At 46.6% G+C, this 16,749-nt stretch overlaps 2 protein-coding genes across 2 annotated transcripts in view; both read left to right on the top strand.

Moving 5' to 3' along the window:
* AGBL4 (AGBL carboxypeptidase 4) overlaps nt 1–16,749 on the top strand; it is a 1,259,489-nt gene that overhangs the window by 1,000,824 nt on the left and 241,916 nt on the right. The gene's annotated exons all lie outside the window — the stretch shown is intronic.
* Nucleotides 6,785–16,749, top strand: part of BEND5 (BEN domain containing 5) — a 47,759-nt gene continuing 37,794 nt past the window's right edge. Inside the window, exon 1 of the mRNA XM_060004984.1 lies at nt 6,785–7,159. Within this exon, the coding sequence (XP_059860967.1) occupies nt 6,934–7,159 (226 nt within the window). The 5' untranslated portion in view covers nt 6,785–6,933. The remainder of the gene's footprint in view (nt 7,160–16,749) is intronic.

The raw sequence follows: 16,749 nt of genomic DNA, 5'->3' as shown, positions 1-16,749 counted from the left end.
GGTCACAAACCCGTGTCCCCCGCATCCGGCAGGCGGACTCTCAACCACTGCACCACCAGGGAAGTCCCAATTTTTTTTTAAGTTTTTTTTTTTGTTTTTAAAGTTATTTATTTATTTATTTATTTATTTTTGGCTGTGTTGGGTCTTCGTTACTGCGCGGGGGCTTTCTCTAATTGCGGCGAGTGAGGGCTACTCTTCGTTGCGTTGCGCAGGCTTATCACTGCAGTGGCTTCTCTTGTTGTGGAGCATGGGCTCTAGGTGTGCGGGCTTCAGTAGTTGTGGCACATGGGCTCAGTAGCTGTGGCTCGTGGGCTACAGAGCGCAGGCTCAGTAGTTGTGGCGCACGGGCTTAGTTGCTCCGCAGCATGTGGGATCTTCCCGGAGCAGGGCTCGAACCCGTGTCCCCTGCATTGGCAGACGGATTCTTAACCAGTTTGCCACCAGGGAAGCCCCAGGTAGGCCAATTTCTTTGTTTGTTTTTCAAAACCAATTCAAATGCTCTTCCCTTGTGACAGCATTTCTTCTTTCTCTTCTATTCATACATTTCTTTTGGTCTTCAACCACGGGGAATTCTTTTGCTTTGTGTTGCTTATGTGGAGTACACACACCTAGACTAAAATGCCTGGATTCAGATCGTCCGTGTAACCAGCTCCAGAGTGTGACCCACAGGAGATCAAAATATAGCAGAGGTCTGATTGGTTGAACTTGACCATTGTGTTGACTGTTTGATCAGGCGTTCACAAGGCTTCAGACTGCTGTAAATGCGTCTGCATGTTACATTTTATGTAATACATACAAGTTTTTTTTCTTCTAAGAAAATACTCAAAAAGTCAATTTGAAAGAATGAATGGCTCCAAACACATTATCTTGGAAGTGTTTGCTGCAGGTTTGGGCAAGGCCTGTAGCCTCAGAGACGTTTGAACATGTGAGATCTGGGAACTCCTTTGGTGACTACCACCCGTGCCCACAGGCTCTGGTTTAAAGGGGATGGCACTGGCATGGAAGCATTGTGGAGTGCTTGTTGGATAATTATCAGCATAGTTTAGTTCATTATATTCAATGTGACTCAGTAAACCTTTATTAGGCATCTTTCAGCATGGGGATAAGAGCTCTAGTAATAATAATGATAATAATAATAGTAATAGGAACTATCGTATACTGAGAACTCACTATATGTCAGGCACTGTACCAAGCATTTTACATGGATTATTAAAATGTTAATTCTCATAACAACCCTATGAAGCTGTATTAATATTTCCATGAAAAAAGTGAGGCTTGGAGAGACTAAGAAACTTGTCCATGGCCACACTTAGTAAAAATAACCTTACTTATTAGGCCAGGATTTGTATATAGGACCTAAGACTACAATATACTGTCTTCACTTCACACTGGTATGTCATTTTTCAAACAAAGAAATTATTGTGCCCAAGAGAGGTTACATAGACATTTCAGAGCCCTGTATATTTACCCTGAAAATAATATCTAGGATTTGTTGAGCAATGCTTTTTTTTCTTTTTTTTAATTATTTTTATTTATTTTATTTTTAGTTGCGTTGGGTCTTCGTTGCTGCACGCGGCCTTTCTCTACTTGTTTCGAGCAGGGGCTACTCTTCGTTGCTGTGCACAGAATTCTCATTACGGTGGCTTCTCTTCTTGCGGAGCATGGGCTCTAGGTACGCGGGCTTCAGTAGTTGTGGCACCTGGGCTCAGTAGTTGTGGCTCACGGGCTCTAGAGTGCAGGCTCAATAGTTGTGGCACACGAGATTAGTTGCTCCGCGGCATGTGGGATCTTCCTGGACTAGGGCTCGAACCCGTGTGCCCTGCATTGGCAGGCTATTCTTAAACACTGCGCCACCAGGGAAGCCCCGGTTGAGCAATTCTTATGTGACTGCCATGTTACCTTAAAATCTTCCAACTCAGAGGTGCTCAACTGGTCTGATGTTAGAATAATCTGGGAATTAAAAAACAAAATCATTTCCCAGGTCCCGTCCCCAGACGAATTGAATCAGGATCTTAGGGGATAGGACCTGGGAGTGGGATATTTTTTTAAGTTCCCCAGGTGGTTCTGATACACAGAGAGGGTAAAAACTCCTGCCCCAAATCTCATAATACATTCAGAAGATACATATCATTAGCCTCATTTTATGTGTAAGCAAACTGAGTCTTAGGGAGGCAAAGTGTCTTGCCCAAAGTTACAGCAAAAATGTGGCAAAGTCAGGATTTAATCCTTGGTCTGATTCCAAAGCCCATATTCCTTTGGCCCTCCAGGTGGTTGCCTATATGACAAGTTGGCATTCCCTCTAACTCCAGGCAGTGTTCACTGGGCTTTGAGGTTGTACTCAATGAGCAACTGCTCTCTTCCTTCCCCCTGTCTCCTGCCCTCTCCTCCCCTGCCCAAAACCCCACCACCAGAGTCAACCAGATTTCATTATCAGGAGTTCACACAGATATACTGGGTTGATGCCACTGCCTTTGGGTGATAGTAGCAGTTCAGGCCCAGCATGGGCCTCCCAACAGTCCCAGATCCTCCTGGCCATGTATCAACATTCCTTCCTTGAATCAGCCTGAGAAGACAATAGCCCTGAGCTCATAGCACAGCAAGTTGCTTTTCTGGGCAGAATAAAAATAAATAAATAAAAATTTTAAAAAGCAAATACTTAAAAAGTCAAATTAAATATCACAGGGAAAAAAGGCAAAATCATGAAAAAATGTGGTCAATCATTAGCAGAGAGGTTGAAAAGACACGCTCCAGTTGCTTTAAAAACTCACAGAAACCAGGTCTCCTTAAAATAGTTTTACAAAGTACACTGAGAATTCCATGCAGTAATATGAAACATAAGTCCCCCTGCTGCCCCGATCATGCTTCAGCTGGCTAAGCTGAAGGAGCTTGACATTAACCCAAGGCTCTGCAAAACTCAACAGGAAAGTGCAATGCAGACACAGTTGCAAACCTGCCCCATATGTGTACATTTTCTGCTCCATTAAAATGACTTGGACAAGAGGCAAAGTACATCTGGCTGGTAGAAAGAGGGAGTTAGGGGAGGGGCAGGGAGAGGACAGTCAACCTCATCACAGGCCTCCCACTCCCCAGTCTTGCTTCCCCCCCAATCCTTACCCCACACTGCTTCTAGTCTAAAATGTCTAAAATGCAAATATGACCACAGGCCTTCCAGGATTCCCCAGAGCCAGACTGCTTTGTTAATTTTCTTGACTCTATCATGGGGTTTATAATACCCACTTCAAGGGTTCAGTGTGAAATTAATTGAAATCATATATATTTGTTGCCTGGCATGCTTGGTTTGTAAGTAAACTTTGAAGGAAAAGTAGATATCACAATGATCATCACTGAAACCAGGTCATATGAGGAGAGATAGGTGAAGGAAGTGAAGATGTCTGGGCAGAAGATAAACAAGATCCTAATGAGATAGGATCCCCAGTTCTTCCATATCTGATGGGCTGGCATGAGACTCTTGGTGGTGAACCTAGTATGACAGCTACAAGGTGAAAGCTTCTTCCTCAGTGTAAGTATGAAAGACCTTCTAACAGTCAGTAGTGTCCCAAAGATAAGGCGTGCTGGTAAACTTCCTAACATTAGAACTACGTAAGAAGCATCTGGATGAACACTTGGCAGGGATATTGAAGAGGGGATTCAACTGTGATCTGGTTGAACTTGACATCTTTAGCCACCTCTTTAAGTATGAAATCTGTACTTTCGAACTGTCTTTGTGTGCCAATCAATGAATCATCTATCAACAGCTTTAGTTTCTGGTATGTGTAAAGCCTGGAGCAACAGTCTCTGGATCAAAGAGGTACTTTGACTCCGGTTTTCACTAGGACAGAGGAGGCACACTTAGTAGGTTCTCTAGAAGCTGTGTTAAAAGACTGACTGTGTGATACACACAGAAAGCAGGAACTCTGGGTGTCTTTCTGTTGCCCTTAGGCTGCTGAAGTGTGTCTCTTTGAGTCTCTTGTACATGCCATTGCTTCTCTAGAATCCATTCTGTGCACCTACATGCAAGGTGAATGGAGTCCGTGTTTACTCTGTTGGCATCCGTGTCATTATTTGTTCTTTTCTTCTTTCTGGGTTCTTGGAAAATGGAACTGCCCCCTTATGAGAACGATTTACACTGACTTGGATGGAGAATTTGTTTGAACCTGAGGGTGCAGTGATACTTAATATGTTCATGGATGTGTCTGTCTCACAAGAAGTAGACTCAGCGATCTGCACTTTGATCACCAGGAATGGGAAAGACAGAGCTGGGATTCAGCCCCACCTCTGAAAAGAAGGGACAAATGTTCAGAAAAACCACGCAAGAGGTTTGTTATTCATGCTGTGTCTTTCTTTAATGCATTTGTTTTATAAGCGTTTTCTCCCCGGCCCTGTGCTAGGATCCCGGGATGCTGAGGTTACACGGCTTTTTTGTCCCCCCTCAAAGAGCTCATTCTAATGAAGGAAGATAAAAGGTGCTGGGACAAAATAGTAGAAAGAAACTGCCTGTGCTTGAGGAGAGAGGCTGGTTGGGGAAGCTTCAGAGAGGAGGTGACATCTGAGCTGGCCTTCAGGGGAGGCTGAGGTCACTGTGCACTCCAGGAGGAAGAACTTCCCAGGATGAGGGCAGAACCAAGCACAAAGGCTTGAGACCTGATAAAACATGCTCTCTCGGGAAATGTCAACTAGTGTAACGTTTCTGGAGTGTACTGTGTGCAGGAAGGTGGTAGAGATGAGATTGGTAATGTATTTTGAGGTCACTCTCATTTAGATGGGCTAGGAGGTTGGCCATGGTGCTACCTGAAATGATTTCGCAAACAGAGTTTGGAGCTTCATGGTATTTCATTAAATATGGCCAACTCTGCACGACTTGCGAATTATCAGAAGTCTTGCTACACATTACTTCCCCTTGACCACCCTAGGAATGTATTCTTAAAATAAAAACTCATGTAAGATCAGTCCAAAGAAATCATAATCATGAAGATAAACCTGCTGGAACGATTCAGTGTGGCTCCTCTTTTGTCCACAAGTATGTGGGGCAACAAAGGTTCAACATCTGTATCAGGACAACATGTGTTCATAACTGGCTGTCACTGCATATATGCCAGAGGCTAAGTTGAAGGGAACTAGATCTGACCTGTACGTTTGGATCTGGGAGCTGCATGTTGATGGCCCTCACCTGTATAATGTACTCCCCAAATCACAGTGAAATAATCTGGAGGGTTTTGGTTTATCTACTTAATCATTAGTGTAGCTGATCTGAAATGTGAGCCCAGCGCTTTTTTAAAAAAATAACGTGTAATGCTGTCTGATTATAAAGTAATCCCTGCTTATCGTGGAAAATAGTTATATAAACACACAAAGGAAAATAAAATCGCCCACCACTACTAAGAAACAACATTTTGGCACATTTATTTTGTCTTTTTCTTACAGGTTGAGTTCATTAAAATGAATTTTTTAAAAAATATAACATTTAATTCAGCCTGCCACCTCAATTCAGCATTCCTCTATGAGAACACTTTTCTCACCATAACATAATTACTTACTTACACTTTTTTAATACTTTCAGACCAGATTGTAAGGGTTTCCAGGACAGAGAAGGTGTGGTATTCATAGTAACCTAATTTGGGCACAGGAATCCAACATTGAGACCCAAGTTCTGGTACACTGTCTTATACCACAAGAGATCCAGGTGTTTGTGCTGTCTGTTCATCTCTCTACCACCAGCCTTTAGCCCAGAATCTGGCATGTAGCACATACCCAGTGTATATTGGTCGCTTGAATAAGAGTATGGGTGTGACTGAATGTGGATTTTTATTTATTATTATTTTTCACCCCAAATTCACTGAGCCCCTATCAGGTGCCAGGAATATAAGTAGTCATATCTGATGCAAAGCCCACCCTCTCAGAGGCGTCAGTGCAAGGATGCTGACCCCCTCTAATGTAGGATGGGGTTCCTATGACACATAGCCCAGTCAGAACTCCTCGAGGTGCTCCAGAAATGCCCAGCTAGCCCTGGGTTTGCCTTCCTCCGACCACGACCGCCCCTCGGCTCCCTGCTCATTCCAACTGGTCCCAGTTCAGTGACAGGCATTCTGTGGAGGGGTGCTTCACTGGAGGAAGACTACAGGGGAGAAAAGCTACACTGCTTCCTCCAGCTGAGAGGGGCCCTTGACAAACACTCCACTGCCCCAGCCAGCTGGTCCAACTGGAAATCCCAGATAAGCCCCAGTTTCTGGTCAGAACTAGTTTGGCAGCACAGGGGGAACATTTCTGGCTGACTGACCCTCCCCACAGGGGAGCTGGCGGTTTTTGCCAGAAAGAAAAAAACAAAACAACAATGAACTAAAGGGGTTGAGAGGAGCGGTTTCAATTATTTGATACACTCCCAAATTCTGCTCTCTTTCAAGTGCAAGTTTACACTTAGGAATCCAAACAAGATTGCCCCCTGCCCTGCATTTATTCTCTCACACTCTCCTCTCCTGTGCAGTGCAGTTTTGTTGCAATGCAATTTGTTTTGTAGTGCGACCGTTGAAGCCACAAATCCTGCACGCGGCGCGACTTTGAATATTAGTCAATGCATTTTTTTCCTGCAAGGCTATTGTTATTATCGTTATCGCGATTTAGCGTCTCTGCCCTTTCCCCTCCCTCGGCGAATCGCGCTCCGGCTGTGATTGCTCGGGTCTGACTTCGCGAGTGGCGGTGCGCTTCCAAACCCCCTCCTCCGCCCCCCGCCCCCCTCCCTCCAGGTTCCGCGCCCAGGCGAGAGCAGCCGATTGGCAGAGCGGTGCTTTCAGGAACAATAACAGCGGGGGGAGCCCGGGTCCCGGGAGCCGCCCCCGCCCCCCGGCCCGGCCGCGCGGCTCGCGGCCCCCGCCGGCTCCCCACCTCCGCGCCCGCCCCGCGGGCTGACCGGCCGACCGGGGCCCGCCCCCGGCGCCCACCATGTACGCCTTTGTGCGGTTCCTGGAGGACAACGTCTGCTACGCGCTGCCCGTGTCGTGCGTGCGCGACTTCAGCCCCCGCTCGCGGCTGGATTTTGACAACCAGAAGGTGTACGCCGTGTACCGGGGCCCGGAAGAACTGGGCGCCGGGCCCGAGAGCCCCCCGCGCGCCCCCCGCGACTGGGGCGCGCTGCTGCTCCACAAGGCCCAGATCTTGGCGCTGGCAGGTGAGCGAGCGGTCCGGGAGGGACTCGGGGGCCGGGCGGGGACCGGGAGCCGGGGAGGGGGCCGGGGGAAGCCGCTGCTTGTTCCGGCCCCCTTCTCCTGTCCCGTAGGCTTTTCTTTAGGGGACGGGGTGTCTCTAGAAGGCCAGGCCAGTTAAAAATACGAGATGGTCCCCTTTGTCTTCCCCGCCTCCCCGACACCTCCCGCGCTGTCAGTCTGTCTCCATCTCTCTGTGTCTGTCCTACTCTTTCTGTTTGTCTCTTCTCGGCTCCCTCACTTTCCTGTTCTCTCCCCGCCCGTTTGTACCTTCATTTCTCTGTCTCTCACCTTCTCTTTACCTCTCTCTCAGTTCCTTCCCTCTCTGCGCCTTCTGTCTCCTCAAGTTTCTCTAGCTGTCTGTCTCTCCCTTTAAGGCCCTTAGTACCGCCTGGGAGTGAGAGGCAAGGCTTGATATTGTCGGACTCTGCCAGGTGGGAGTCCCTCTTTACAGAGGGAAGCTATGACATCCTTGTCTCATTCGGGCCATCATTGGACGGGATGAAGAGGCCTTGATCACTGGGTACTGGGTGCCACTCTCTCCTGCCCCTCCCTGGCTAGGTGGCAGAGGTAAAGCAGTAGTGGCACTTTAGCATCCCTCAGACTCCACACCCCTATTGAATCTCCCGGAAGGCTCTCTGAGTGAGAGCTGAGGGCCAGGAAAGAGTTTCTAGGTCAGGATGAGACCAGACCTCCCATTCCTGCTTTCCCAGGGCCCTGAGAAATAGGCAAGGCAGGTGGTCTCATCTCCATTTGACAGATGAGGACGCTGAGGTTCACTTGGTGGTAGGACTAGAAACCAGCCCTCTAGCCTCCTTCACCAGGTTCTTTCTGCCATGCCGAGGCACCTTTTCCTTTGTAAAGTCAGTGGATCCTCTTTCCCAGCTAGTTTTAGGAGGCTTGGGTACAGATATGAGTGGATGAGGAAAGTATCACTTCCATTTTGGGGAGCAGCCTTTTAGCTGTTGCTGGTAAGGAGGGTGCACCTCAGAGTGGACAGAGACAGTAAACCACCCTGCCCTCCAGTTGGAAGAGAAGACCAGGGGTTAGGAGACATCGCTAGCATTTTGTAGTTTGAGACCTCTCCTATTTTTTCCAACTTTCTTAGCTTTCCTTAAGAGATGAATTCAGCATGTATCATATTTAAATTTGGCAAATAAGGAAACTGTGGCTTGAAACAGAGAAGTGACTTTCCTAGGGTCCCGTGGCAAATTAGCAGTAGCTTAGAGCTGTGGTTCATGAAAAGTTCCTTTCCATCACCTCCTGTTGCCTCTGGAAAGTAGGTTTGCCAGAGTTGAGGATTGAAAGAAGAACTGGAACCCTATGAGCACCTGGGGCCCTTGTGGACAGACTGTGTCCTGACCACCTCTCTGGCAAGCCCTGGGGCACAGTGGTATAGACCGCCCCCCCCCCCCCACAACACCTGGGCATGCGTGGGGCCAGAAGAACAGAATGAAGGAAAGTATGTAGAAAAGGGAAACCTTTGTAGCGGATTAGCTTTTATTTCATTTGTTTGCTTGCTTTTAATTACCTGAAGGAAGGGGTTAGGAGACTTTTCCCCAAGAGTACAGTATAGGCCTGAGGCGGTTATAGGTAGGTTGTAACCTTAGCTTCCCCTTGGCTAGAAGAAGAGAAAGCATGCTCTTAATGATTCTATTATACTCCTAGATCTGGAAGGGCCCTAGGAGGCGGGGAGTGATGTGGTCAGAAGGAGTCCGTGGTAGGTAGGTGTTTTAGTGTGTAATAGCTGCTTTCCTCTTTTAGAGATTGTCCCTGCATCCACTTATTCATGCAGTAAACATCACCACTGTGCTTTGCTCTTCAGGCACCGCAGAGAGGCTGCTGAGGCAGATGGCAGCCCCCACAGACTCTGAGTTTGGAAATTGACAAAAGTCTTCTTCAGTAAGACACACGTAATTATTGGTGTGAGGACCATGAATCTTGAATCTATAGACTATTCATCCTCCAAGTTGGAATGGTGATAAATCTCTAGGGTTATTGAAAACAGACAGTTAAAATAACACACATGCACAAACAGACCTAGGCAACATCTGGAAATTGGCAGAGTAGATCCAGAGAAGAAGCGTGGCTCCGGTTTGAGCAAAGTGAGTTGAAAAGCACTTTCCTCCACCTCTCTTCAGGTTTTTTTCTTGAGAAGAGCAAGGGGAAGAAAAAGAAACAACTTGCCGTTGACTAGGCCACATTTAGAATTCCAATCAGCTGGTTAGCTTTTAAATTGGAGCCACTGTCCTGGCTCCAGACCTGACTGGAAGGGCCAGGGTAGGTTTGGGAATTCATTTGTCCTGGAAGAACTCTCCCATGTGTCTTGAAACCCCATCTTGGATGTGGTGGCTCCGAGAATTGCTTGCAGTGACTTCGTCTTAAGGAGCTCATCTTCTGGCATCTCCTAGTTGTGAATACCACGGTGCTGTGGGACCAGATGTGAGGCGGCGAGCCCTCAAGCGGGAGGCAGAGATAGCTATGTTCTTGTGCATTAGCCATGAGTAATTAATCCCTCTCTGGCACCAAAAGCGTAGTTTCAGGAGCAGTTCGGGGCCGTTTCATGGCTTTTGGTGAGAAGCGCGGTACTTTACCGTTTGCCCAGGCCAACTCAGAGCTGTCTTCAGGTGTACCTCTTCTTGTATCCAGGAAATGTCAAAGCCAGCTGCTTTGGGACTTTGCATTTTCCAGCATATGCTGGTCTACATCATGGTTTCCATGTGTGTCAGAATCAGTATATAGCCTTGATTTCAGTTCAAGGGGAAAAAGCAAACACACCTTTACTGACAGTCTAACTTTGTGCCTGTGCATTCTCTCTCCGAGTCCTCCGCGGGACCCTGTTGGTAGAGATTGCCGTTGTTACTGTTTCCATTGTGTAGATGAGGACAACTGAGTCTCAGAGACTCCTCTCCAGCTGTATAGCTAACGAGTGACAAAGCCAGACTTGAAACCGAGGTCTTCCAGTGCCAGGCCCCCACTTGGAAATCTCCTTTGTAAAGTAGCTGATGTTCTCGTCAGCCACACAGCAGGCTTGGAAGGAATGAAAGGCAAGAGAAGAACTGTCCGTGAAGCTGACAGTTCAAATCAAGTTTTCGAGCCCAGGAACAGTTTTAGATGCTGAGTTTTCCAGCCCCTTCTGTTCTCCCTCTCTCACCAGCCTCCCTCCTACAGAGCACACGCACTTTCCTCTCTGCTAAGTTGTCATTTTCCTCAGGAAATCGCAGAAGAGCTCCCATCCTCCATGGTCCACGTAACTCAAGATGTGGCTCACCTTTGGATGTGGTCTCCTTCACCACTCTCATTTATTTGCCAGACAGCGTGTTGAAAATGAGAACAGCCCATTTGGAGAGCTTGCCATTATCTAACTGCAGTCCAGTCTGCTACTGGGGCTCATGGTATTGATTTATGGTTTCTTTATGGGGCCACAACTGGTTTTTCTCAGCTCAGAGTCTTAAAATTCTATGCCATTCTATGCAGGCACTTTGGCTATGTTATTATTATTTGGTGTGCTAAATTCCTTTTGTCGTCAAATGTCCCCCTTCTACTTCCTATACACCAGGCCCGGTGCTGTAATAAGCGAGTGTTCCAGTGCATCTGCAGGTCTGAGGTCCTGGGACTGAAATGACGGCACAATCCAGGCGAAACAAAAGTTAACTTTTCAGGCCCTGCCATGTGGGGTTTCTGTCCGGGCAGAATGACAGGGAAGAAATGGGCATCATCCTCAGGGTGAGTGTAGTCTTAGGGCCCAATGTACGTGCTAAATAGAGGTGGAAGCCAGGCACCAGGGCAGCACAGAGAAAGGGCCCATTCTAGGTGGGCTTTGTGGTTTATCTTGTACATCTTTCCAACTCTGCCACCACTGCCCACATCCAGGCGTGCACCAGCTCTTATCTAAGCCAGCACATCTGCCTTCTAATTGATTACCCTGCCTCAATCTGTTTTCCAAGTTGCTGTCAGAAAAATCTTCCAAAATACAGTCTTAGTCAAGTCACTTCTCTCCTTAGAACCTTCTGTAGCTCCCTGTTGCCTACTGAATAAAACTTAAGCTTCTCAGCCGGCGCGTTCATAGCAGCCCCAGACCAGCCCCATTTCTCCAGCTTCCCCCAGGCCTGCGGTACTTCATGCCATCTTGAGAACACTCCCTCAGGCACTCCTTTGAGCCAACGAGGATGGATTAATCATTGTGTGAGATGGGGCCTCTGCCCATGGAGCTCACCTTCAGTGGAGAAGGCAGACACGTGACATGCCTACAGTCCCGTGAGCTGAGGACGAATGCCACAGAGGAGTGGACAGATGCGTTGGCACCTCCCTGTTCCACCCTCAGTCCCCAAGGGAAACTCTCCTTCCTCGGAGCTCTCCTTTTACTTTGCTGTTCCTCACTTACCTTTAGCATTCTGTGTCTTGTTTTGGTTAGTCGTGAGTAGGTCTGTCTTCCTACCAGACAGTGAACTCCTCCAGGACGGGGACCTGCCTTCCTTCTCTCTGCATCCATAGTGCCCAGCACGTAGTCCACTCCAGTCAGCCCAAGTGGAACACACCAACTTGGGGAAGACAGGTGCATTTGTTATGCTTGGGGAGAAGAAGTAGGGAGGACAGGAACCCCTGTAGCAGCAACTTGTTTTTTAGAACAGAAACCTGCAGTGAGTTTTGGAGGTTTCCTTCAACTTTGTTCACCTGGAAAAAGTCAACATTCTTCATCACTCCCTTGACTAGAAGAAACCCCACACTTGGGGGAAATAGCTTCCAAAGCCACGTTCTTCTTGCTTTGGTAATTTTAGCTCATTCAGGGCTCAGGTCCCAGCTTGGCATTGTTGGTCCAAATGGATCACTTGCTCCAGAAATGCTTTGGAACTTCTACAAAGTTAGCAGTGAAGCAGGGGAGTAGCCGATTTCATATGCAAAGATTGTTGCATGTCATCAGTGGGAGACTGCCAACAAAAGGATTCTTTTTTTTTTTTTTAAACGAGTGAAAACTTTTAATTTAGGTTTTGACATGTTCTGCTGATGTACATTGGAGCGAAGATTGGAACTTGCCTGCTGTCATCTGTTGCAGATTCTACTGAAATGTTAACCGTTCAAGGTCCCGTCTGATGTGATCTGTCATGTTTAAGAACCACGTATTTGTTACAACTAAATAGTATGTGTTGCTGGGTATTTCAGAGTTCTGGTTCACAGGATGAAAGAAGAAATTGCCCCAGGCAAGCTCAGGTCTTGCTCTTTTGTGTGTTTTCTTGTCATTCAAGAGCACACTGGTGTTTATTTTTAAAAACGCACCAGAAAAGTAGAATTCAAACTTAGATCTTTGACTTCAAGATTTATTCTCTTTCCACTGTGCCTACCTGCTTTGTCTTATAAGCTCCTTAGAGAGAGAGGATGTGTGTACTCTTCATTTTAAAATGCTTACTGGAAAAGCATACATACCCTGAAGAGCTTTTCTCTGGTTCATTTAAGTTCCCCAGGTAGTAAGTTACACTAGGTGGTCAGTCTTACACTGGAGGGAAATACAGGAGGAGGAATAGGCATTGTTTCTTGCCTTCACGGACTCGTTTACTAAATATTTATTAAGAACTCACCAGGCTCCAGGTTCAATGCTAGGAATTACCATATACATACTCTGTCTACATCCTTGTGAGATAAGGCTTCTTATTTTACCCTGGGAGAAGAGAGCTACGCAGACAGTTGTTTAGTGGGTGCTGTAGGTGCCAGGCAGTGGGCTAAGGTCTTCCCATACGCATGAAGCTCTTGGAGAACTGTGAGTCAGGTCAGTCGAAAAGTATGATACCCGAACTAGGGTGGCAGTGGTTGTGATGGCTCTGAGGTGGGTTGAGGAAGGAGAATCCACAGGACTTGGGAACTGTCTGGTTGTGGTGATGTGTGTGATGATGATGTGGTGGTCTGGGCTCTCCTCCCTCCATGGGGAGCATTAGAAAAGTAGTTGGGTGGAAGAGGAGATATTGAGTTCAGTCTGAGACAAGATGAATCTTGGGGGCCCATGGGATACCTGGGCAGATACTCCAGGAGAGCGATTAGGCATGTGGCCCAAGGTTCAGGAGAGTGCTCTGAAGTTGGGCTGAAGATCCCAATGTGGAAGTCGTTAGCCGTGGAAGTGGTGGTTTCACAGAGGGAGGGGGCAGAGTAAGCGAATCCTGCAGAACTCCAGAACACCAGCTTTTAAGGGCACAGCTGAAGAGGAAGAGCCCAGAAAGGGGACTGGGGAGAAGCAGCCAGAGATGGACTAAGAATCAAGTGATAACCAGGAGAGATGGGTGTCCTGGAAATCAGACAAGGAGCGAGGCCTTTGTATCCCAGATCTAAGCCTGTTTTTGTTTCTTTTAACTACACAGCAACTACTTTTTCCTCTGAGCTCATTGGTGAGACATAGTAGGATAGGACAGCTAAATATATAAGCAGGAGAAGAAAAGATTTGCATGGGATGATATTTTGGTAGTTTTGAATGTCTGAGTTTTGCCCCACTAGAAGAAGAATCAGACCTGTTCTTTGAGGCCCAGAAAGCAAAATTAGGTCCAGAGAGTGGAATTCAAAGCGGTTGGTGGGAGGAATATAATAATAGCCGAGAGAGTGGATGAACGACGGAAAGGGCTTCTAAGCATAGTGATGAGCTCCCTGTCAGGGGAGGTGGATATTCTGGAATGAAATCCTGTCCTATGGGAGAATTGGGTAAATGACCCCCTCCCCCAGGTCGCTTCCTTGAGTATCAAGGAGGAAGATTGAGAGAGCTGAAAGAAGATAGGCTTTGAAGTGAGACAGTCTGGGTTCAAACCGTGACTCTGCTGTTTACAAGCTGTGTGACCTTGGGGAGATTACTTCACTTCTCTGAGTTTCAGGTACTCAAATGTAACGTAGAGATGGTAACGAGTGACTTGCCCACTATGTTATTTAGCAAGGTAATATGGAAAAGTACCTGGCACATAGTAGGTGCTCATTCAATATAGGTAGCGGATACGGACTGTGGTGGCTAAGCATTGTTGAGAGAACAGCTTGCTTAGTCGTGGGTGCCACCATTTGTGGAAAGGAGCGATTTAGAGGACCAAGGAGAAGACAGGTTTAAAATTTAACTTGCGGGTGTTGTAAATCCTCCTGCGGCTTGACTTTAGCCTGAAAGGCTTACCGTCTCCCCCCATCTGTTGCCCCTCTGTGACCCTGTGGTGGGGCCACTTATTACCCTGGCAACAGCCTGGTGAAGCACATGAGGGTAGCTAGACAAATGAGTCAGAAGGTTGAGGTTCCTAGTTTTGTCTGTGCCCTAGCCCTGTGCCAAGGCCAGTGAGGCCATGGGAGTGAAAGCAGGGAGACCTACTGAAACCTGGTTGGCAGTTCTTCTCTCCCCTTTCGGATGGTCTCAGCAGGACATTTCTTCAAACGAGCCCACCTGGAGGGATTAGATCATCTACTCTTGCCCGGCACTGCATAGAAGAGAAAGAGAAGTGGAATTCCCTGTGGCTGGCCAGTTGGTCACACAGCTGGAAGGATCTCTTAAGGTTTTCTAGTCTAGTCCCTATGTTTTACAGAAAAGAAAGCTGAAAGGAAGTAACTGGTCACCCAGAGAGTGAGTTACAAAGCCGGGCCTCGAACCCGTGTCTCTTGATTTCTTTCTGCTTTACCACAGCAGGGCACTCGTCTTCGTGTTGTCTTGGCTAGATACAATCCTTGAAACTTGAGAATTTTGTCTGCCTTGGATTTTAAAAAAACAAACGCCACAGGCCAGAGAATGAGATATGCATGCCTTTTCTGTGGCATGTCTGTTTTTAATACAAACGTAAGACTTTGCAAGGATTTTACACAGATGAAGAACTTTAAACTTGCATATAGATATTTTTTAAATAAGACAAAACCTATGTAAAACAGTTTATGTTTAGCCTTTCAGAACTTCATCATAGCTAACAAGCCCACACCACATTAAACTCTGACATTGGGTTCTTTTAATTATCCAGCATGATTTTATGTAAAATGGGAGTCAAGACAGTACCTCTCCCATTTTAACTGTATTTCAAATTCTTCAGGAGCATCTTCATGTTTGAAGACAGAATTGCATTGGATTTCCTGTCCACCGGCCTCTTTTCTAAAACACTATTTGCTCATTAAACGTGCCTCCATTTTTTTTTTCCAGTGGTAAGTTTAATGGGATGTTTCTCCCTCTCAGATTAATGACAAATACCAAGGTCTTCTATATTTTTGAAGAGCAGCTTCTACCATATTTTATGGCTTTGAATAGGGACTCCATTTGGGGGTTATTTAGGGCTTGGTGGTCTTGATAAGCTTGGAGTTCAGGAGGTTGGTATCAAGTCATACTAAGTTCAATTTGGGAATTGATCACAGCATTCTCCTGGATGTAGGCAAAGGCTTGGGAGAAAAGCTGGCACTTGGGGAATTATATTGACACACTCACCATATTGTATGTGCCTTCTAGTTCAGTTGAGGAAGTTACAGCAACTTGGTAATTTTTCTCTTGTTCCTATAGGATAATTAGATGATAGAACCAGGCCCCGAGTGACATGCAGGCCTGACTGGAACGTCTGGCTCTGATATTTAATAACTTTGTGTCTTAGGCAAGCCACCTCACTTCTTTGACCCTCAGTTTCTGCTTCAATAGAATCATTATGGGGATTGAATATATTGATGTTAGTAAAGAATTTGGCATGGGGCCTGGCACATAGTAGTTGCTTACTCAGTATTTGTTGAATAGATGAATGCAGTTAGCTGACAACATAGTAGCTGGAAAGGAGAAGGAGAAAGTTGATGCCCAAATCCTTGGTGGTTTTCTTGCCCTGGAAACAAAAGAATCAGGAAGTTAGAATCAATGAAGTTTATCTCTTCAGAGGCTACATACTTATTTCTGTTTACACTAAAACTGATTACTTGGTCTTAAGCTTGGAGCAGTTGCAAAGGTGGGTTGACCAGAGAGGTGGGTTGACTCATCCTTTTTGAGTCTCCTGCTAATTTCTTCTGTGGTTTCCTGGAATGCAAAGCCAGAAGCATACTCCAAAGCCACATTAAAACGCTGCCTGAAGTTACCTGCTGTCTTAGGTGATCCACACCACCGCTCACCTGCATTAATGTGACCAGTCAAGAGTTACAGCTTCTTGTCACCCTGTGTTCAGTCTCCTCCTCACACCTCATCCATCTTGCTTGCCATTGCCACATTAATCTTCCCCAAACATCTCTTTCATCATGTCTCAATCTGTGTCGGGTACGGGTCTCTTTGCCACAGGACAAAAGCCAATGACACAGCCCACAGGGGTAGCCTCACAGCCACTATTCACTGAACACCTGGGACAAGAAAGGCACTGTGCTTGGTGTTTTATATGCACTACCTTTTGGAAAACAGTTTATTATCCCCACTTTACAGATAATGAAAGTGAGACTCGGACAGGTGAGGTAGCTTGCCCAAGTTCCCACAGTTAGTATGTAGCAGAGGCAGAATTCCAAGCCAGGACTCCCTGACTGGAAAGACTGGGCTGCTTTTGTTAAATCCTGGACCTCCCTCTCCCAACCAGTTCTTCCACTTTTTACGGTGACACTGAGCGTTCCGTAATCT

Source organism: Delphinus delphis, chromosome 1 (assembly GCF_949987515.2).
Source record: "Delphinus delphis chromosome 1, mDelDel1.2, whole genome shotgun sequence".
In the NCBI taxonomy this organism is placed as follows: Eukaryota; Metazoa; Chordata; class Mammalia; order Artiodactyla; family Delphinidae; genus Delphinus; species Delphinus delphis.
This window is presented reverse-complemented; position numbering and strand designations above follow the sequence as displayed.